The sequence below is a fragment of the Lethenteron reissneri genome, chromosome 63 (assembly GCF_015708825.2).
Source record: "Lethenteron reissneri isolate LAM-NWPU_2019-01 chromosome 63, ASM1570882v1, whole genome shotgun sequence".
Classification (NCBI taxonomy): domain Eukaryota; kingdom Metazoa; phylum Chordata; class Hyperoartia; order Petromyzontiformes; family Petromyzontidae; genus Lethenteron; species Lethenteron reissneri.
In genome coordinates, this window is record NC_083841.1 from 4433324 (window position 1) to 4455562 (window position 22239).

The 22239-nt window shown below is 53.6% G+C and overlaps 1 protein-coding gene across 3 annotated transcripts in view; it reads left to right on the plus strand.

Moving 5' to 3' along the window:
* The window catches only part of ACOX1 (acyl-CoA oxidase 1), a 44975-nt gene extending 23481 nt beyond the window's left edge, over positions 1-21494 (plus strand). For all 3 annotated transcript variants that reach the window (XM_061577093.1, XM_061577092.1, XM_061577091.1), the window contains exons 4-14: positions 4301-4408; positions 8109-8228; positions 8391-8506; positions 9838-10007; positions 11878-12040; positions 13847-14037; positions 15818-15994; positions 17423-17528; positions 18177-18320; positions 18867-19073; positions 20318-21494. In XM_061577093.1, coding sequence (XP_061433077.1) covers positions 4301-4408; positions 8109-8228; positions 8391-8506; positions 9838-10007; positions 11878-12040; positions 13847-14037; positions 15818-15994; positions 17423-17528; positions 18177-18320; positions 18867-19073; positions 20318-20371 — 1556 coding nt within the window. In that variant the 3' untranslated portion in view covers positions 20372-21494. The remainder of the gene's footprint in view (positions 1-4300; positions 4409-8108; positions 8229-8390; positions 8507-9837; positions 10008-11877; positions 12041-13846; positions 14038-15817; positions 15995-17422; positions 17529-18176; positions 18321-18866; positions 19074-20317) is intronic.
* Positions 21495-22239: the final 745 nt, after the last annotated feature.

Genomic DNA, 22239 nt, shown 5'->3' on the forward strand with positions numbered 1-22239 from the left:
GTTTGCATTATGACCGCAGGTATTGTGGTCTATGTAAACATGACTCCTTGTAAAAAAAGGTGTCAGTTTTGTTGCCAGATGGAAGGGTATAAAAAACAATTATCATATTTTTTACTGGCAAATAAGGTACCAATGGTGTAAATGCTTACCCCGAGCTCTCATACTCTGATGGTGCATTGTCTTTGAGTTGTGCGCCTTTTAGCGTCATCTGGTCCAACACCATGTGAGACTAGGCTCTAAGGAAAGCTGTCTCGGGTGTGGACCAATCAACTTCAAGGACAGTGCACACATTATCAGAGTTATGTTTTGTGTTTGCATTACGACTGCAGGTATTGTGGTCTATGTAAACATGACTCCTTGTAAAAAAAGGTGTCAGTTTTGTTGCCAGATAGAAGGGTAAAAAAACAATTATCATAAGAATGTCTCGTCAACTCGAAGCTCTTGCAAAGCGTCACGAGTATACAGCGCGCTGTCCTGCAACGAGTCGGTCAATCTGCGGGCCTGAAGAAGGGACGTTGCCTAAAACGTCTGATCATCTTATACGTCCATTATAATTGGGTAGTGCGCGTTCGTGAAGGTTGTGGCAAATTGGTCGAGACTCGGTGAAATGTACACGGGGTGCCCGCGATGGCTTTATCCTTTGGCTGTAGAATTTTAATTTTGATTTAAAGCTTTCGTGACTGCAGGGATTCATCTTCTTGGTTCTTTCGGTAAAGTCACGTAGAAGGGAAATAATAAAATAATAAAAATAAAACATAATAAAATACAATTCTCACGACGTTTCGGCCACAACGCAAGCAGCCGTCCTCAGGTGAGAGGACGGCTGTCTTGCGTTGTGAGAATTATTTAATTATGTTTTATTTGTATTTTATTATTTCCCTTGTACTGTACGTGACTTTACCGAAAGAACCAAGAAGAATAACACCCTTGTTACTTACACAAACTGTTCGGGTGGTAGAGGGTTAACGATGTTGAGGATTTTGGCATTAAAAAGCCGCTACCGCGTGTAGCATTACCTGACGGCAAACGCGAATCGGGGAGTGGGGGAGTCCTCGGGCGATTTTGCGAATCATCTCGGCTGCGATGGTTGTGGGCGCCACGCTACCGTTGCGCGCCGTTGAGCGTCGGCGTGTCTCGCAGGACCACGAGTTTCAACCGCCCAGCTCAAACTTGCCGTTCGGTTATAATTGTTCCAACGATGGATGACGATGACAAAGGATCGGCCGCCCGTTTCGAGGCTGCGCTGGCTGAATAATTTGCGGAGTCATTTGGGAAAATGTAGACCGTGACGACGGCACATGGTGGCCTCCTCTTGCGAACGGCGTCACGGGATCTTCGGCATCCAGGGTGAAGCGCACGGAGTATAAATATTTGTAATTGTTTAATACCGCGGCATTAACCGGGTCGGCCGCTGGGATCGAACCGTGAACCTCCGGTAATGTCGCTGGCCACGTCGCCACCCGCTTGTGGTGGTTGTTGTGGTTGTGGTGGTGGTTGTGGTGGTGGTTGTTGTTGTTGTGCATTAACCCAGTGGTTGTCAAAGTGAAAAGCAGTCAGAGTCAATGACAGGGTCTTATTGCCTCGTGTGGTTAGGGTCCTGTTCGCTATTTCAATTGCAGTAGAACCTTGGATTGCGAGTAACTTGATCTGCGAGTGTTTTGCAAGACGAGCAAACATTTTAAATAAATATTAATTTGATAAACGAGCGAGGTCTTGCAATACGAGTAGTACGAGTATACGCTTTGTCTGCCGAGCGTCACGTGATCACAACTGTTTGATATACGAGTGCTTTGATATACGAGTGCTTTGGATTACAAACAAGTTTCCGGCACGAATTATGCTCGCAATCCAAGGTTTTACTGTAGAGTCAGGCAAGGTGTCGGTAGGGTTAGTGGCTGGTTCGCGTGTCAGATCCAGTTCTGGGTGAGGAGGGTGTGACAGGTGCCTGCTTAGCCCGTGGTACCCTCTCCTTAACCCTGTGCCTGTCTCCCAGCATTATTTGTTCACCGGATCACTTCACGCCGTCCATCGTCCAGTCTATTCCCCTGCGTTGCCTGCGTGCATGCGTGCGTCTCTGCGTCCCACATCCTGGCGCGGTGCATCATGCCAAGCGTCGTGTGCCATTGGCCTCGATTTAAGTTTGCCTGCTTAGTTCCGCTTTCCCTATCAATCCACTCGTGCTCCCTCCCCCCACACCCACCCCCCTTGACCAGTGCTCTCTGTTCGCCGGAGAGAGCTCTGGCCAGAGCGGCGGTTGCGGTGGCAATAGATTGGGTTCAGGGTTCAGGGTTCAGCAGTACCGACGGTCACCCGAGCACGGTACGAAGTTGGCACGTTTCATTCGCCGCCTCGATCTCTCCAAGAAGGTCACGCGTTGAGGCCCGGCACCGCCGAGATCCTAACTCGGACTCCGGGTTTCACCCGCCCGTGATTTTTTTTTTTTAATAGATAAGCAGACGATACTGTCCGCTGCGCATACCTAAATATATAAAACGTATTTGTTACACAATGTGTCGGTCGGTATGGCCTTCTGGGAGTGCATACGTTTAGCAGCATTGATTCCGTGCAAGCCAAAACCGGTTTTAACACGCGGTGTCTTCGCGGCAAAGAGATTCGGCACAGCGATGGGAGAGACCGAACGTTATGGGGGGGGGGGGGGAGAGCGATGAGGCACCTGGGGAGATGAAACGTACAGACCCATGGTCACCTTTAAGACGCGACGACATCGCGTTGACGTCACGACGCCTGTTATCATGCCCAAACCATCCATAATTCTGACAACTGAAACTTTTTTTTTATTGTAATTTAAAAAAAAAAAATTGTAATAAAAAAAGTTGTAATCTTAAACATTTTTTTATTGTAACACATTTTTATTTTTATTTTTTTTGTAATTTTAAAACTATCGTCTGACTAATATCCCCACAAACAACTATCATTCGAAAAGCTCACCCCCTCCTATCACTTAGGAAATAGCATGCCTGTTAGACCTTCCTTCTGCTAACATCTCAGCCTGATGAAATTATGGCTCGCTCTTAAGCTTATATCTAATCTTACAAATTACTACAGCATTAATTCTTGCTATACACTATACCGCTAACACTGAACTAGCCTCCTCTTCAGTTATACACATTTGCCGTGGGCACATCATGACGTCCACGACGTCTTGATGCCTGAGCGCGCGCGGCATGTCGACTTCTCCTGGCCCGCCGATGCAAACGCTGAATTTGATCGCGCGGCCCGCTTTAATGTATCGCTGAAGAGCGCCCCCCCCCCCCCCCCAGCACAAATCGATTTTTGTTTCGCCTGCTTGGGTGGCTGCTTCGCGCTTTCGCCGCTTGCTTGCCCGCGCTGCCGCTGCTCGCTTGGCTTGGCCGTCGCTCGTGGGCGGTGGCGTGTGACCCGTGACCTGTGACCTAACAGAGATGGCCTCGCTCGCACTCGGGGAGTTGTTCATTCGCCCGCCTCGCTGCCGCTTCTGCGGCGAACGCCGATTTGCCGCGGCGGTGAGCCGCGTAGCGGTGCCCGGAATCGTCGATTTAAATTGTATCTTCTTGGTTCTTTCGGTAAAGTCACGTAGAAGGGAAGCAATAAAATAATAAAGATAAAACATAGTACGATAATTTTCACGACGTTTCGGCCACGACGCAGGCAGCCGTCCTCGGGTGAAGACCAGGTCTGTCGGGGAGACAGCGTCTGAAACCAAGAAGATGAATCCCTGCAGTCACGAAAGCTTTAAATCGAAATTTTAATTGTATCGTCAGGCTCGCGGAGCGCGCACCGAGGCGCACGCGCACGCGCATCGCCGATTCGTCGTTTAAAAACTAAATAAATGTGACGTATAGGACCGAGGGGCGAGCGATAATTGTACAAACGAGAGAAACAAAACGGGAAGCGAGGGCGAAAACGAGACGGAAATAAATCCACGCTCGAATCGAATCTGGGAACCCCGAGTCGTGTGACATTTGATCGAATCGCCTGGCAACAATTCCGTTGGCCTGTGCCAAAACTATGCCCGACAATGCCATCGCCATGATCATCATCATCATCATCATCCCCCTGTTGGGTCAAGGCCACGACCACGCGCACCCGCACGTCGGTTGCGGCGTTATTGTGGCGACGGCGTTAGTGTGGTTATGGTGTTGTTGTGGTTACGGTGTTGTCTTGATGGCGTTGTTGTGGCGACGGTGTTGTCGTCTTGACGGCGTTGTTGTGGTTACGGCGTTGTCGTCTTGACGGCGTTGTCGTGGTTACGGTGTTGTTGTTGTCTTGACGGCATTCCCCCCCCCTGCCCATCCCGCAGGCACCTTCATCCGCGGCCTCGAGACCACCGCCACGTTCGACGCCGCCACTCAGGAGTTCGTGCTGCACAGTCCAACCGTCACCTCCATCAAGTGGTGGCCGGGCGGCTGTGAGTGCGCCCCCCACCGACCCCCCCCCCGGGTGTTTCACTGCCCCCCCCCCCCCCCCCCCCCCGCTGCTGTTCACATGTAATGGCACGTGCAGAACTTTCGAGAATCCACTTCCGGGGAGGCCGGGGGGTTGTCTGACCGTACTTTCCCACCGCTCCGGTCAACGCGGGTTGTTAAAGGCAGGGAGCATTGGTTACACGGTACGACGCTTGCCTTGGAGCTGCGCTGTCCTCCGCTTCCGAACGCAAGTGGATGGAGAGATTTTATTGATTCACTTCGGCTGCCAGGGCCCCAAGACACGGGACAGATCGCAGCCACGCAAAGCAGCCTGTGACGCCGCCGATTGCCAGTCGGAGCGTTCCTCCTGCTCCTGCTGCTTCTCGTGACCACTTCTTAATCACCATTGAAATTGAGAGAAACAGAAATAACTTTAATCGCTCGGACAGCTACAGGCTTAGTGCGGCCTGGAAGCGTATTATTAAATAAGATGCATTACAATTTCTTATAAGGGAAACAAACACTAACTGATTACTAATGTAGCATAATAACAATAAAACACATTCCAAATGATTACTAATCTACAACTCGCATCGTAACAATAGCCTGATTACTAATCTAGTATATAATTACAATAACTACCCCCTCAAATCTTTGCACCTGATGAGTTAATGAGTTGATGATGATGTCACCCTGCTGCTGCTGCTGCTCTATATAAGAACGGGAGACACAGCAGAGCCTCACCATTCTGGCGAATTGCCCGATGATGCTGGATGCAATTACCAGCGAAACGTCGTACTACTCAAATTGTAAATGTTGTGGTTTCACGCTTCAACACACCGGTGGGGCTAAAGCAGTGAACTATTTGTCTTTTGTCAACGTGACACTTTTTTACTGATTGGCCGTGTGTCGGGTGGTGGAGGGTTACGACACATTTTTAAATAACGCGATCTCGACCCAAAAACGTTGATTTTGAATAATATTGGTCGCGAAAGCCTGCTCCGTGTTAAACTGACTTCTTAATCGCGTTGCTCTCTGAAGAGAGGGTGTGGTGGTGGTGGGGGGGGGGGCATCGTTGGGGGGGGAAGCTTGGTGGTGCTTCGTCGCGAAGCGTACTTGCATAGTGGGGAGCGGTAGTGGTGGTCAACGCATTGCGCTACGAACCCGTCGTCCGGAGTTCGAATCCCGCTCACGGCCGACACCGGTGACGATGATCTGAATCGCTCCTGGGCCTCCACTAGGTCGACTCGGCCTCAAATGAGTACCTGGTGCTGGTGTGGAAACGTCACCACTGGGGAGACAAAGGCGGTCGGGCGTGGTGCTGGCCACCCACCCCCTCGTGTTTCGTGCCGGCCTTCATAGGCGCTCGCTAACAGCAGCTTGCCCCAACAGTCCTGTTAAGGCTACACGGGGGATCTTTGTCTTTGGGGAGCGGTGGCGCAGCAGTTAGCGCACTGCGCGACAAGCCTGGCGACCGGAGCTCTTTCCCGAGTCGCGGCCAACATTTGTGATGAACATCTGAACCGGTCCTGGGCCTCTCCCCTAGGTCGACTCGGCCTTAAATGAGTCACCTGGTGCGACGCATGTAAACATCGGGTGTGGTGCTGGCCACCCGCCCCCCCCAGCGGTCTGATGAAGGCTCTACGGCAAGGGTGGGGAACCTTGTTTTTGCCAAGGGCCATTTGGATAATTAAAACATCATTCGCGGGCCATACAACATTATCAACTTAAAAATTAGCCCGTTATGTTTGGTCAAACGTTTAATTCACTCGCCCCTAACGCGATGGACTGGAACTGCTTCTCTTTGGCGAGGCGTGTGATGATGTTAGCTGGTGTTGATGATGTTGCTGCTACTCGCAACTGCTTTTCCAGGTTTGCTCCGAGATTTGTTGAATGTCGAGTCCCGCCTGCGGTTGCCTTGCCAGGGCCACACCAAATGATTTTGCGGGCCTTGTACGGCCCGCCGGCCGGACGTTCCCCACCCCGATCTTCGGTGAAGGGGGGGGGGGGAATGTTCTTTTGTTTCTATTTTGATTAAAACGTTTCTTGCGACCTGTCACGTATGTTACGTTTGCCAGGGAACCGATGCTTTTTTGTCGATGAAACCCGATTTCAAGAGCTTTGTGGCTCACCAGGGCACTAATTCTAGATTTGAGGGTTTCGTGACTGCAAGGATTCATATTCTTAGGTTTTTTCGGTAAAGTCACGTAGGTAAACATTTTTTTAAATAAAAATTAATAAAAGTAAAAGTAAAATAAAAATAAAATAAAAATCACGACGTTTCGGAGGCAACACAAGCTTCCGTCTTCAAGTGGAACCGTCACAGCACGCTTGCTGTATCAAGTAAATGAGAGATTCCAAGAGATACTACCCCGTATATAAACTGGTTGAGGGGGGGCATGAGCCAGGACAGGCCCCCTTTTTATTATTATGATAAGGTTGGTGCGGCTTGAGACTACGACTAGTCTACATAACAAAGGACTGAGCCTTTGTTATGTAGACTGGCTGAGAGGTGAGGGGGGGGTGCCAGAGTTGTTAAAGTGCAACTGCTGCTAATGAGACCAGGGCACCTTCAGTGTGAACTGAAACTAAAGCGATCTTTGTAGCTCACCCAGGAGGGCAGCTTCAGAGTGAACTGAAACTGAAGCGATCTTTGTAGCTCACCAGGGCACCTTCAGTGTTAAACTGAAACTAAAGCGATCTTTGTGACTCACCCAGGAGGGCACCTTCCGAGTGAAACTGAAACTAAAGCGATCTTTGTTACTCACCAGGGCACCTTCAGTGTGAAACTGAAACTAAAGCGATCTTTGTAGCTCACCCAGGAGGGCACCTTCCGAGTGAAACTGAAACTAAAGCGATCTTTGTTACTTACCAGGGCACCTTCAGAGTGAAACTGAAACTAAAGCGATCTTTGTGACTCACCCAGGAGGGCACCTTCAGAGTGAAACTGAAACTAAAGTGATCTTTGTTACTTACTAGGGCACCTTCAGTGTGAAACTGAAACTAAAGTGATCTTTGTTACTTACTAGGGCACCTTCAGTGTGAAACTGAAACTAAAGCGATCTTTGTGACTCACCCAGGAGGGCACCTTCCGAGTGAACTGAAACTAAAGCGATCTTTGTAGCTCACCAGGGCACCTTCAGAGTGAAACTGAAACTAAAGCGATCTTTCTAGCTCACCCAGGAGGGCACCTTCCGAGTGAAACTGAAACTAAAGCGATCTTTGTAGCTCACCAGGGCACCTTCCGAGTGAAACTGAAACTAAAGCGATCTTTGTAGCTCACCAGGGGCACCTTCAGAGTGAAACTGAAACTAAAGCGATCTTTGTAGCTCACCCAGGAGGGCACCTTCAGAGTGAAACTGAAACTAAAGCGATCTTTGTTACTTACTAGGGCACCTTCAGAGTGAAACTGAAACTAAAGCGATCTTTGTGGCTCACCAGGAGGGCACCTTCCGAGTGAAACTGAAACTAAAGCGATCTTTGTGGCTCACCCAGGGCACCTTTAGTGTGAAACTGAAACTAAGAAGCGATCTTTCTAGCTCACCCAGGAGGGCACCTTCCGAGTGAAACTGAAACTAAAGCGATCTTTGTAGCTCACCAGGGCACCTTCAGTGTGAAACTGAAACTAAAGCGATCTTTGTGGCTCACCCAGGAGGGCACCTTCCGAGTGAACTGAAACTGAAGCGATATTTGCCTTGGCAGTGGGCAAGACGTCAAACCACGCGGTGGTGCTGGCCCAGCTGTACACGCGCGGCAAGTGCCACGGCCTGCACGCCTTCATCGTGCAGCTGCGCGACATGGAGACACACATGCCGCTGCCTGGTAAGAGCCCTCCTCCATCGTTGTTGTTTCCTACGTCGTTGTTGTTGTTGTCTCCCCCGTTGGTGTTGTTGTCTTCCCATTGTTGTTGTCTCCGCGTTCCCACCCCTCGAACCCCCACCCACCGATGGATCTGGCTCTCCCCTCTTTTGTATCCCCTCCCAGGCATCGTCGTCGGTGACATCGGCCCCAAGTTCGGCTACGACGAGGTGGACAACGGCTTCCTGAAGTTTGAGCACGTGCGCGTGCCTAGGAAGAACATGTTGATGAAGTATGCCAAGGTGAGCGGCAGAGGTCGCAAACGGGTTTTGATTCCTTACCCGTACCCGTACCCGGCCGCACCAGGGTCGCAAACGGCTACCCGTACCCGTTCCCTACCCGTACCCGTTCCCTACCCGTACCCTACCCCGAAATGAGTGACAAACAGTTACTCACCAGTGACTCACGGCCTACCCGTACCCGGCCGCACCAGGGTCGCAAATGGGTACCCGTACCCAGCTGGGTACGGGTACCCGTTCCCTACCCGTACCCTACCCCAAAATGAGTGACAAACAGTTACTCACCAGTGACTCACGGCGTACCCGTACCCGGCCGCACCAGGGTCGCAAATGGGTACCCGTACCCGGCCGGGTACAGGTAGCCGTATCCTACCCGTACCCTACCCGAAATGAGTGACAAACGGCTACTCACCAGTGACTCACGGCCTACCCGTACCCGTACCCGGCCGCACCAGGGTCGCAAACGGGTACCCGTACCCGGCCGGGTACGGGTAGCCGGGTATCGGGTAGGGTACGGGTATCGGGTACCCAGGTGCGACCTCTGGTGAGCGGGGACAAGGGGGCGGCCACGGAAATCTCCCCCCCCCCTCCCCGCCATCGTCTATCCGGCACAGTGGTTCTTCATCGCAAGCCCCCCCCCCCCCCCCCCCCCCCCACGTGGGCAACTAGCGGCCCCCCCTGGTGGCCTGGTGGCCTTTAGTGCGGCCCCTGACGTGCGGCCCCCCTACCGCCCCCCACCATCATCATCGTGCTGCTGTCACAAAGCCCCAGTGGTTTGAAATGCGTGGCGGCCCTCACACACCGATGATGTGTTATCGGCGAAAGTAACCCCCCCCTCTAGAAATATGTGAAAAACACCGCTGTACAGCAACCACGTGGCTTTGTCACGTGACCATCTGCTGGTGCAGTGCGTTGTTTTGACCCGTGGCTTTCTGAGACCCTGCACCTCTCAGCCCCCACCTGGTTCAGTCTCGTAATGCAACGTGCCGCACTTACGCGTGCGTCGTGTGTGTGTGTGTGTGTTCATCTTCTTGGTTCTTTCGGTAAAGTCACGTAGAAGGGAAATAATAAAATAATAAAAATTAAACATAATCATTCAGACGCTGTCTCCCCGACAGACCTGTTCTTCACCTGAGGACGACTGCTTGCGTTGTGGCCGAAACGTCGTGAGAATTATTTTATTATGTTTTATTTTTATTATTTTATTATTTCCTTCTACGTGACTTTACCGAAAGAACCAAGAAGATGAATCCCTGCAGTCACGAAAGCTTTAAATCGAAACATGTGTGGCATTGTCGTGCCTACGTACGCTTGTGCGCGTGGCGGCTGCTTAGGTGGAGGAGGACGGCACGTACGTGAAACCGCCCAGCGACAAGCTGACCTACGGCACTATGGTGTTCGTGCGCTCGATGATCGTGAGCGACGCGGCGCGGGCGCTGTCGCAGGCCTGCACCGTCGCCATCCGCTACAGCGCCGTGCGCCACCAGTCCGAGATGACGCCCGGGTACGCTGCCGCCAGCACGACGCGACCCCCCCCCCACCCCCTTGTCGCACGCGGGGTTCGAGGGGGGGGGTGGCAGCGGCGACGTTGACCGGCGGTGGGTGCCGTTCGCCAGAGGTCGCAAACGGGTTTTGATTCCTTACCCGTACCCGTACCCGGCCGCACCAGGGTCACAAACGGGTATCCGTACCCGTACCCGGCCGGGTACGGGTAGCCGTTCCCTACCCGTACCCTACCCGAAATGAGTGACAAACGGTGACTCACCAGTGACTCACGGCCTACCCGTACCCGTACCCGGCCGCACCAGGGTCGCAAACGGCTACCCGTACCCGGCCGGATACGGGTAGCCGGGTATCGGGTAGGGTACGGGTATCGGATACCCGATTGCGACCTCTGCCGTTCGCCGATCGTTGCCGCGGACGCTCGCCGTTCGAATGCAGCGGCCGTCCTGGTTATTGTGACACGTAGGCTTTCGCGACCAATGTCATTAGTTAGAAAGACTTTTGGGTTAGATTCGCGTAAGTATAAATCTACATCCACAGGAGATTTTACAACTTTTAAAGCCATTCCCCTCGTGATCGGTGTACACACCGTGCAACACGTTTGGAATCGAAAGGAGTAATTTTGACTTACAAACAAATCGACTTACAAACAGAACTTTGAAACCTAATTCGTTCGTAAGTAGAGGCGTTCCTGTATGTATGTACAGTTGACTCTCGATTATGTGTGAGTCTATGGGTCTCTGTGTGAGTCTATGGGTCTCTGTGTGAGTCTATGGGTCTCTGTGTGAGTCTATGGGTCTCTGTGTGAGTCTATGGGTCTCTGTGTGAGTCTATGTGTCTCTGTGTGAGTCTATGGGTCTCTGTGTGAGTCTATGTGTCTCTGTGTGAGTCTGTGTCTCTGTGTGAGTCTATGGGTCTCTGTGTGAATCCATGGGTCTCTGTGAGTCTATGGGTCTCTGTGTGAGTCTATGGGTCTCTGTGTGAGTCTATGGGTCTCTGTGAGTCTATGGGTCTCTGTGTGAGTCTATGGGTCTCTGCGAGAGTCTATGGGTCTCTGCGAGAGTCTATGGGTCTCTGTGTGAGTCTATGGGTCTCTGTGTGAGTCTATGGGTCTCTGCGAGAGTCTATGGGTCTCTGTGTGAGTCTATGGGTCTCTGTGTGAGTCTATGGGTCTTTGCGAGAGTCTGTGGGTCTCTGTGTGAGTCTATGGGTCTCTGTGTGAGTCTATGGGTCTCTGTGTGAGTCTATGGGTCTCTGTGTGAGTTTATGGGTCTCTGTCTGAGTTTATGGGTCTCTGTGAGTCTATGGGTCTCTGTGTGAGTCTATGGGTCTCTGCGAGAGTCTGTGGGTCTCTGTGTGAGTCTGTGGGTCTCTGTGAGTCTATGGGTCTCTGTGTGAGTCTATGGGTCTCTGTGTGAGTTTATGGGTCTCTGTCTGAGTCTATGGGTCTCTGTGTGAGTCTATGGGTCTCTGCGTGAGTCTATGGGTCTCTGTGTGAGTTTATGGGTCTCTGTGTGAGTCTATGGGTCTCTGTGTGAGTCCATGGGTCTCTGTGTGAGTCTATGGGTCTCTGTGTGAGTCTATGGGTCTCTGCGTGAGTCTTTGGGTCTCTGTGTGAGTCTATGGGTCTGTGTCAGTCTATGGGTTTCTGTGAGTCTATGGGTCTCTGTGTAATTATATGGGTCTCTGTGTGAGTCTATGGGTCTCTGTGAGTCTATGTGTCTCTGTGTGAGTCTGTGTCTCTGTGTGAGTCTATGGGTCTCTGCGAGAGTTTATGGGTCTCTGCGTGAGTCTATGGGTCTCTGTGTGAATCCATGGGTCTCTGTGAGTCTATGGGTCTCTGTGTGAGTCTAACGTGCGCTGTTTCACAGGGCGCCCGAGCCCCAGATCCTGGACTATCAGACGCAGCAGTACAAGCTGTTCCCGCTGCTGGCGACTGCGTACGCGTTCCAGTTCATCGGGGCGTACATGCGCGCCACATACATGCGCATCTCCGGGGACATCAACCAGGGAGATTTCCGAGAAATGCCTGAGGTAACCTGCTCCCTTCAGGGAGAAACACAATGCACACCCTTCCCTTTGAAAGCGACACAAAATGTACCTGCCTCTTTAAGAGATATCCACAATGCACCCGCCTCTTTAAGGGAGATCCACAATGCACCCGCCTCTTTAAGGGAGATCCACAATGCACCCGCCCCTTTAAGAGAGATCCACAATGCACCTGCCCCTTTAAGAGAGATCCACAATGCATCTGCCCCGTTAAGGGAGATCCACAATGCACCCACCCCTTTAAAAATGACAATGCACCTGCCCCTTTAAGATAATTTTTTTTACCTGCCCCTTTAAGAGATATCCACAATGCACCCACCTCTTTAAGAGATATCCACAATGCACCTGTCCCTTTAAGAGAGATCCACAATGCCCCTGCCCCTTTAAGGGAGATCCACAATGCACCCACCCCTTTAAAAGTAACAATGCACCTGCCCCTTTAAGAGAACCCACAGCGCACCCAGCCCCTTTAAGAGACCCTGGCAAGCCATCTTCTCTGGTAGCTATGATAGATGGATGTGTGTCCTTATGTCTGTATGTGTGCCTGTGTGTCTGTGTATATGTGCGAGGAGTGGTGGCGCAGTGGTTAGGCCGCTGCGCTACGACCCTAGCGATGCAAGTTCAATTCCCACTCAAATACAACATCGGTCCTGAATATCTAAACTGATACTAGGTGTCACCCAGGTCAACGCAGCCTAAAATGTTAGTGGCCACCCATTTCCTCCCCATATATGGACGTATGTTGAACATCTCTTGCGCCGTACAAAAAGACAAAATCTGACCTGTTGGCCTTCATATGTGCCCATTAACAGCATTTGGGGCACCACGATGGTGAGATGTTAACTACCTCGCCCGATATACAGGAAGCTGTGGGTTCGATCGCGACCCTGACACCTGCTGTACATTTGGAGTTTGCGTTTTTCTCTCTCTCATCATCACCGCGGTGGCGAGGAGATGTTGACGACCTTGCCTGGTATACGGGAGGTCGTGGGTTCGATCCCGACCCTGACGCCTGCTGCTGTATATTTGGAGTTTGCGTGTCTCTCTCTCTCTCATCATCATGGTGGCTAGGAGATGTTAACTACCTCGCCTGGTATACAGGAAGCTGTGGGTTCGATCGCAACCCTGACGCCTGCTGTATATTTGGAGTTTGCGTTTTTCTCTCTCTCTCATCATCATCGCGGTGGCTAGGAGATGTTAACTACCTCGCCTGGTATACAGGAAGCTGTGGGTTTGATCGCAACCCTGACGCCTGCTGTATTTTTGTAGTTTGCGTGTCTCTCTCTCCCCGTGGTCGCGTGGACTTTTCTCCGACCCCTCCGATTTCTCGCTCCACGTTCGGCATCGACGTTACGCGTTTAGAGTGTCCGGCTGTGGTCAATTTTCGCGTGACAAAGCCACTCGGGTTGAGCTATCAATTGTTGGCCAGGTCGCTTCTGGCGAATTGCCCGATGATGCTGGATGCAATTACCAGCGAAACGTCGTACTACTCAAATTGTAAATGTTGTGGTTTCACGCTTCAACACACCGGTGGGCTAAAGCAGTGAACTATTTGTCCTTTGTCAACGTGACACTTTTTTTACTGATTGGCCGTGTCGAGTGGCGGAGGGTTACGACACATAAATAACGCGATCTGAACCCAAAAACGTTGATTGTGAATTCTGAAACAGAGCTACGCAACTCAGTTTTGGGACCCCCTTACCTGGTAAGCAAAGAAAAATAAACATTTCGTTTAGCTTCAACAGCCTACCAAAGGCTACTTACGCGGCGGTGATCTGTGCGCGCGAGCAGCTGCACGCCACGTCAGCCGGCCTGAAGGCCTTCACGAGCTGGGCGGCAAGCAGCGGCATCGAGGTGTGTCGCATGGCCTGCGGGGGCCACGGCTACTCATGCTCCAGCGGCCTGCCCGACCTCTACGTCACCTTCACCTCGGCCTGCACCTACGAGGGAGAGAACACCGTCATGATGCTGCAAACCGCCAGGTGCCCTCGCGCACCAGTCTCTCCCCGCCGCCACCCCTCCCTCTCCCTCCACCACCACCACCCCCCCGTCTCTACACCTGACCCCTTCCGCACACTGTCTGTCTGCCTGTCTATGTCTGCCTGTCTGTCTATGTCTGTCTGTGTCTGTCTGTCTCTGTCTGCCTGCCTGCCTGTCTGTCTGTCTCTGTCTGTCTGTCTATCTCTGTCTGTCTGCCTGTCTGCCTGTCTGTCTGTCTGTCTCTGTCTGTCTGTCTATCTCTGTCTGTCTGCCTGTCTGTCTCTGTCTGTCTGTCTGCCTGTCTGTGTGTCTGTCTGTCTCTGTCTGCCTGTGTGTCTGTCTGTGTCTGTCTGTGTCTGTCTGTCTGTCTGTGTGTCTGTCTGTCTTTGTCTGCCTGTCTGTCTGCCTGTCTGTCTTTCTCTGTCTGTCTGTCTATCTCTGTCTGTCTGTCTTTCTCTGTCTGTCTGTGCTGTCTGTCTGTGTGTCTGCCTGTCTGACTGTCGGTCTGCCTGTCTGTTTGCCTGTCTGTCTGTCTTTCTCTCTCTGTCTGTCTGTCTATCTCTGTCTGTGTGTCTGTGTGTCTGCCTGTCTCTGTCTGCCTGTCTGTGTGTCTGTCTGTCTGTCTGTCTGCCTGTTTGTCTGTCTGCCTGTCTGTCTGTCTATCTGTCTGTCTGTCTTTCTCTGTCTGTCTGTCTATCTCTGTCTGCCTGTGTGTCTGTCTGTGTCTGTCTGTCCGTCTGTGTGTCTGTCTGTCTCTGTCTGCCTGTCTGCCTGTGTGTCTGTCTGTCTGTCTCTGTCTGCCTGCCTGTCTGTATCTCTGTCTGCCTGTCTGTCTGCCTGTCTGCCTGTCTGTCTATCTCTGCCTGTGTGTCTGCACACCTCTCCGTCTCTCCACATGTCTACCAATATGCATGCCTATCTAGATATCTTCCAACATACCTGCTTGTTTGTCTGCCTACCTGCGTACCTGCCTACCTGCGTACCTGCCTACCTGCCTGCCTGCCTACCTATCTAGATATCTTCCAACATACCTGCTTGTTTGTCTGCCTACCTGCCTACCTGCCTACCTGCGTACCTGCTAATTTTCCATCGTCCATCTACGAACATGCCTGTGTGTCTGTTTGTCTCTCAGCCTGCCTATCTAGATATCTTCCAACATACCTGCCTGTTTGTCTACCTACCTGCGTACCTGCCTACCTGCGTACCTGCCTACCTGCGTACCTGCTAATTTTCCATCGTCCATCTACGAACATGCCTGTGTGTCTGCCTGTCTCTCAGCCTGCCTATCGGCACAACATGCCTGCCTCTCTGCCTCCTTGTCTTCCTGCCTGCCTATCCACCTTGCCGCTTTACCTGTGTGTACGCTGAACTTCTTTCGCATCGTACGTAGCCACCCGTGCTGATCGTTCTAGCCCCTCTGTGTCCTTCTGCCTTTCAACCAAGCCTGGCTGTCGACACCAATGAATGCCTCTCTTTGTAACCGGCTTGTACCCTGTCCCACTCGTCGCCCACCCCCTTGCGTGCGTGCGTGCGTGCTTGCGTGCTTGCTTGCGTGCGTGCGTGCGTGCGTGCGTGCGTGCGTGTGTGCGTGCGTGCGTGCGTGCGTGCGTGCGTGCGTGTGTGCGTGCGCGTGCGTGCGTGTGCGTGCGTGCGTGTGTGTGTGCGTGTGTGTGTGCGTGTGTGTGTGCGTGTGGGTGTGCGTGCGTGTGTGTGTGCGTGCGTGTGTGCGTGCGTGCGTGCGTGTGTGTGCGTGTGTGCGTGCGTGCGTGTGTGCGTGCGTAGGTACCTGATGAAGAGCTACAGCCAGGTGCGCGCCGGCAAGCCTCTGAGCGGGCTGGTGTCGTACCTCAACGAGCTGTCGCACGGCGGCCGCGTGAGACCTCGGGCGGTCGGCGGCGTCGCCGGGGACATCGCCAACCTCGCCGGGCTGGTGCAACTTTACGGGCAGCGCGCCGCCGTGTAAGCGGTGCACCACGCTTGTCCGGCACGCGTGCGCGAACGACGGGCCGCTCGCCGCTTCCCGTTGCCGCGAAAAATGCCAACCCCCATTCGGCTGGGGGGGCGGGGGGAAGTCCTTTGTTTCGCGTCGCGTTTAGCAACGTGCCCTAACACTCACGGGCTAACGCGTTTATCTGTATGCACTAACGCCTACGCGTTAGCTACAGGCCTTGACGCCCACGAGCTAACGCGTTTAGCCACGTGCCCTCACACCCACAAGCTAACGCGTTTAGCCACGTGCCCTCACGCCCACAAGCTAACGCGTTTAGCCACGTGCCCTCACGCCCACAAGCTAACGCGTTTAGCCACGTGCCCTCACGCCCACGAGCTAACGCGTTTAGCCACGTGCCCTCACGCCCACAAGCTAACGCGTTTAGCCACGTGCCCTCACGCCCACGAGCTAACGCGTTTAGCCACGTGCCCTCACGCCCACAAGCTAACGCGTTTAGCCACGTGCCCTCACGCCCACGAGCTAACGCGTTTAGCCACGTGCCCTCACGCCCACAAGCTAACGCGTTTAGCCACGTGCCCTCACGCCCACGAGCTAACGCGTTTAGCCACGTGCCCTCACGCCCACAAGCTAACGCGTTTAGCCACGTGCCCTCACGCCCACGAGCTAACGCGTTTAGCCACGTGCCCTCACGCCCACAAGCTAACGCGTTTAGCCACGTGCCCTCACGCCCACGAGCTAACGCGTTCTCTAACGCGGCTGTGTGCGGCCCGTCAATAGGGAGGGCCCCCTGAGCCACGCAGCTCTTTCTCAGGAGCCGCCCGCCTGTTGCAAACGGGAGCTCGACGAAGGGGCACATCGCGTAGGACATTTATAGCGGCCAAATAACTCTAAACGCGCGACGTGGATTCTAAACGTGGGGTGAAAAACCGGAGGACGCGGAGAAAAATCCACGCGACCACGGTGGGGGAGACAGAGAGACACGCAGATTACAAATATACAGCAGCAGACGTCAGGGTCGGGATCGAACTCACGACCTTCTGCACACCAGGCGAGGTAGTTAACATCTCCCTAGCCAACGTGATGATGATGAGAGAGAGAGACACGCAAACTCCAAATATACAGCAGCAGGCGTCAGGGTCGGGATCGAACTCACGACCTCCTGTAGACCAGGCGAGGTAGTTAACATCTCCTAGCCACCGTGGTGATGATGAGAGAGAGGCACGCAAACTCCAAATAGACAGCAGCAGGCGTCAGGGGTCGTGATTGAGCTCCTGTAGACCAGGCGAGGCAGTTAACATCTCTTAGCCACCGTGGCGCCCCATATACATGGGTGCAAATGTGCAAAACCTAAACCGGAAACAAAAACGCACATCTCTTGTTCTGACCCTGGGGTCCGCATTGTTTGGGGTGTGGGGGGGGTGGGTGGGGGGGTGCAGGCTGGTGGAGTCGGCCGCGAGGAACATGCAGGCGGAGCTGAGCGCCGGCAGGAGCCCCGAGGAGGCATGGAACGGGGCCTCCGTGGAGCTGGTGCGCGCTTCTGAGGTGAGGGGGAGAGGGGTGGGGGGGGGGGGGGGGGTGGGGTGGGGTGGGCGAGAGGGGGTGGAGAGGGGGTGGGGGTGGGGAGAAGGGGTGGCGGGGAAGGGGTGAGAGGGAGAGGGGGTGGGAGTGGGGGGGAAGGGGCGGGGGGGTGGGGGCGGGGGGGAAGGGGTGGGGGAAGGGCGGGGGGTGGGGCGGGGGGGAAGGGGTGGGGGGGAAGGGGCGGGGGGGTGGGGGCGGGGGGGAAGGGGCGGGGGGGAAGGGGTGGCGTTTGGGGTGGGGGGGAAGGGGTAAGGGGGAAGGGGCGGGGTGGGGGGGAAGGGGTGGGGGGGAAGGGGCGGGGGGGAGGGGGCAGCGTTGGGGTGAGACAAAGACGGCCGGTCGTGGTGCCTGAGGACGGCTGCTTGCGTTGTGGCCGAAACGTCGTGAGAATTATTTCATCACGTTTTATTTTTATTATTTTACTACTTCCCTTCTACGTGATGACTTTACCGAAAGAACCAAGAAGATGACTCTAAAAAGTATTGTTCTGATTAGAACTACCTGCCTTCGTGGTGACCTCGCGGCGCAAACAAAGCGGGGGAAACAATGAACTCGCGATGAATTGTCTTGCGTGCGTGCGTCGTTGCGTGCTCCCCCCCGCCCCCCGCCCAGGGTCACTGCTACTACGTGGTGGTGAAGACGTTCGTGGAGAAGCTGGCGGAGGTGAGCGATCCTGGCGTCCTCGCCGTGCTCACCGCGCTCTGCCAGATGTACGCGCTCTACGGCGTCACCCAGCACGGACGCGACTTCCTGGAGGTGCGTGCTGGTGGTGGTGGTGGAGGTGTTTGGTGGTGGTGCGTGGTGGTGGTGGTGGTGCTCCTCGTGGTGCTGGTGGTGGTGGTGGCGGTGCGTGGTGGAGGTGCGTGATGGTGGTGGTGGTGGAGGTGTGTGGTGGTGGTGGAGGTGCGTGGTGGTGTGTGGTGGCGGTGCGTGGTGGAGGTGCGTGATGGTGGTGGTGGTGGAGGTGTGTGGTGGTGGTGGAGGTGCGTGGTGGTGCGTGGTGGAGGTGCGTGATGGTGGTGATGGTGGTGGTGGAGGTGTGTGGTGGTGGTGGAGGTGCGTGGTGGTGCGTGGTGGAGGTGCGTGATGGTGGTGATGGTGGTGGTGGAGGTGCGTGGTGGTGGTGGAGGTGCGTGGTGGTGCGTGGTGGAGGTGCGTGATGGTGGTGATGGTGGTGGTGGAGGTGCGTGTGGTGGTGGTGGTGGTGGTGGTGGAGGTGCGCGGTGGTGGTGGTGGTGGAGGTGCTGGTGCTGGTGGTGGTGAACCATGAAGAACCTTCTCCCCTGCCTCCCCCTCCCGCAGGCGGGGCTGCTGACGCCGCAGCAGATGGAGGGAGCGAGCGGCGCCGTCAAGGCTCTGCTGTCGAGGCTGCGCCCCGACGCCGTTGCGCTGGTGGACGCTTTCGACTTCCATGACGACATCCTGGGCTCCGTGCTCGGACGTTACGACGGCAACGTGTACGAGCACCTGTTCGAGTGGGCCAAGCGCTCCCCGCTCAACAAGACGCAGGCGAGTGGCGAGTGGCGAGTGGCGCGGGCGGGGGAGGGCAGTGCCCGCGAGATGGGAGCCAACAAAAAATTAAGCCGTAAAACCAAAGTTTTTCACTATAAATCCTTTATATGCGTGGCATCGGTTTTATTTTATTATTCATTTCTGTTTTTCTTGAGTTAAGAGTTTCGTTTTTATCACATTGGTATTTTAAATAAAATCTGAAAAAAAAATTTGTCTGTGTGCAAAATGTCAGCTCGATTGGATCACGGGAAGTGGGTTAAAAAACGAACGAAAGATTTGCACGGTCGTAAGCGCGCAAGCAAGCAAGCAAGTGAACTTAATATAAAGGATTTAAAAGTATTTCGAGCTGGCCACAATGGAACGAAACAGGAGGATTTCTGCACTAATGTGGCTGTCACCTGATGAAGCTGGTTGTAATTACTGGCGAAACGTCGTGCTCGGATTGTAAATTGTTGTGGCTTTGCTCTCCAACACACCGGTGTGCTGTACTAGTACACTACACTATACACTACACTATACACTACACTATACACTACACTATACACTACACTATACACTACACTATACATTACACTATACACTACTGCACTATACACTACACTATACACTACACTATACACTACACTATACACTACACTATACACTACACTACTATACACTACACTACTATACACTCCTATACACTACACTACTATACACTCCTATACACTACACTACACTATACACTACACTATACACTACTGCACTATACACTACTGCACTATACACTACACTATACACTACACTATACACTACACTATACACTACACTATACACTACACTATTCACTCCTATACACTACACTATACACTACACTATTCACTCCTATACACTACACTATACACTACACTATTCACTCCTATACACTACACTATACACTACACTGCTATACACTACACTATACACTACACTATTCACTCCTATACACTACACTATTCACTCCTATACACTACACTATACACTACACTATACACGACACTATTCACTCCTATACACTACACTATACACTACACTATCTTAACGCCCTCCACCACTTTTTCCCCTGCTTGTAACCAGTGACACTGAGCCATGGCTCCGCGCCTCGGGGTGAACGTTCGTACGCGTGTCCGTGAACGATCGATCGTGCGCGGTACGGTTTGCCGTTGAAGGGACGCCGAGAAGGCGGCGGTCACTAATTCGCGTCCGTTGCGTTTGACCCGCAGGTCCACGAGTCGTTCTACAAGTACATCAAACCCATGGCCTCGTCCAAGCTGTGACGAGGCTGCCCCGGGAACCTGTTCGGGCTCGCCGCTGCCGGCGACGGACACGTGCCGTGCAGCGGCACCGGGGGCTCCGTTGCCGCGCCGGCCGCGAAACCGCTCCCGTGCAAACGTCGACGCTCAACGCCCGCTAGCAGCGACGATCGCGCTCGAACACGTCGCTTCACCGAGCTTGCCCCCTCCGCCCCCGGCCGCACCGAAAGACCGCGCGCAACACCGCGACGCTGGCAGACGACCACGACGCTCGCCGACGATTGTGACGCACGCAGCCCCCCCCACGGGTCCCCGTAGCTCGCCGGGACACTCGCCGTCCTGGCCTACGGCGCGGCGATGGCACCCGCTACGACCCAACCGCGTAGCGCTGAGAGCGGCAACGCACCACAGCCTTCCACCGCAACTCCTCGCCACAACCACAGTGTCACCCAGCACCACTCTGAGCTACGACTGTGATGGTAAACCCCCGACCGCCACTACTGGACACCTGTGATAAAGGGCTTTATAGCTCGGCGGATATCGATAGATTTTCCGATTCTGACATTGACCTGCACCCACGACACTCGGCCACAACCACCACCTGCCCGCACCATCCCGTCCGCCACATCATTCAGGAGAGCCGTCCACAACCACGAGCTTACACCATCACAACAGCCCGTCCGTGTCGCCCTCCCCCCCCCCGCCTTTTTAAAGGGCCACGCAGGGCAAATCCTGCCCGCCCGCCCGCACTCTAATCCTGCAAATCGAGCCGGTGATTTCTCTCGTTTTTTTTTAAATCAAGGCGACACTTTAGAAATTCGTTTTTAGAAGACGCAGATGACGGCACGCGGCCGGTTGTCTGGGCCTTGCCTTCTGCGTGGCACGGACCCACTCTGCCAACTGCCCCCCCCACCACCCGCTGCTGCTATTTTTCTGAAATCAGTCTCCTGATCTCCCACCTATCAACGATCTGCGGTGATGATTGCCCCCCCCCCCCTCCCCTCTTGTGATTATCCTCTGCTGGAGCGGTGAGCATACTTGCACGGCAGCAACTAAAGCGGTCGTGATGTAATTATTAACATTGCTTCTCCGACGAGTACTGTAGGGTACTAAAATCACGTTTGCAGAATAAATATACTTTAAATGGGTTGTGTTGCGGCTGCTGCTGTTGTTTTTTTATTGCACATTAAAGTCACGTAGAAGGGAAGTAATAAAATAATAAAAATAAAATATTTTATTACTTCCCTTCTACGTGACTTTACCGAAAGAACCAAGAAGATGAATCCCTGCAGTCACGAAAGCTTTAAATCGAAATTTGGACATCCCCAGTGGATATTTTGTTTGCGTGGGTCTCCGTCGCAGAGCGGTGGTGCTAAGCCGGTTTAGCGTGCTGCGCTACGAACCCGGGGACCCGAGTTGGACTGTCGCTCACGGAACAACGTCGCTGACGATTGCTTAAAAGCGACCCCGGGGGCCTCTTACGAGTCCGGCTCGACATTAAATGAGCACCCGGCGGGAGTGGTGTGAACATCGGCACGGGGGCGCGGTGATAACCAACCCCACCGCATCGTTGTGCCGTGCCGGCCTTCATAGGAGCTCGCTCACAGCCAGAGGTCGCAACCGGGTACCCGATACCCGTACCCTACCCGATACCCGGCTACCCGGCCGGGTACGGGTACCCCTTTTGGCGTCTTCTGGTCCAACCCATGTGAGACTAGGCTCGAAGGAAAGCTGTCTCGGGTGTGACCAATCAACTTCAAGGACAGTGCACATTATCAGAGTTATGTCTTTTGTTTGTATTTATGACTGCAGGTATTGTGGTCTATGCAGACATGACTCCTTGTAAAAAGGTGTCAGTTTTGTTGCCAGATAGAAGGGTAAAGAACCAATTA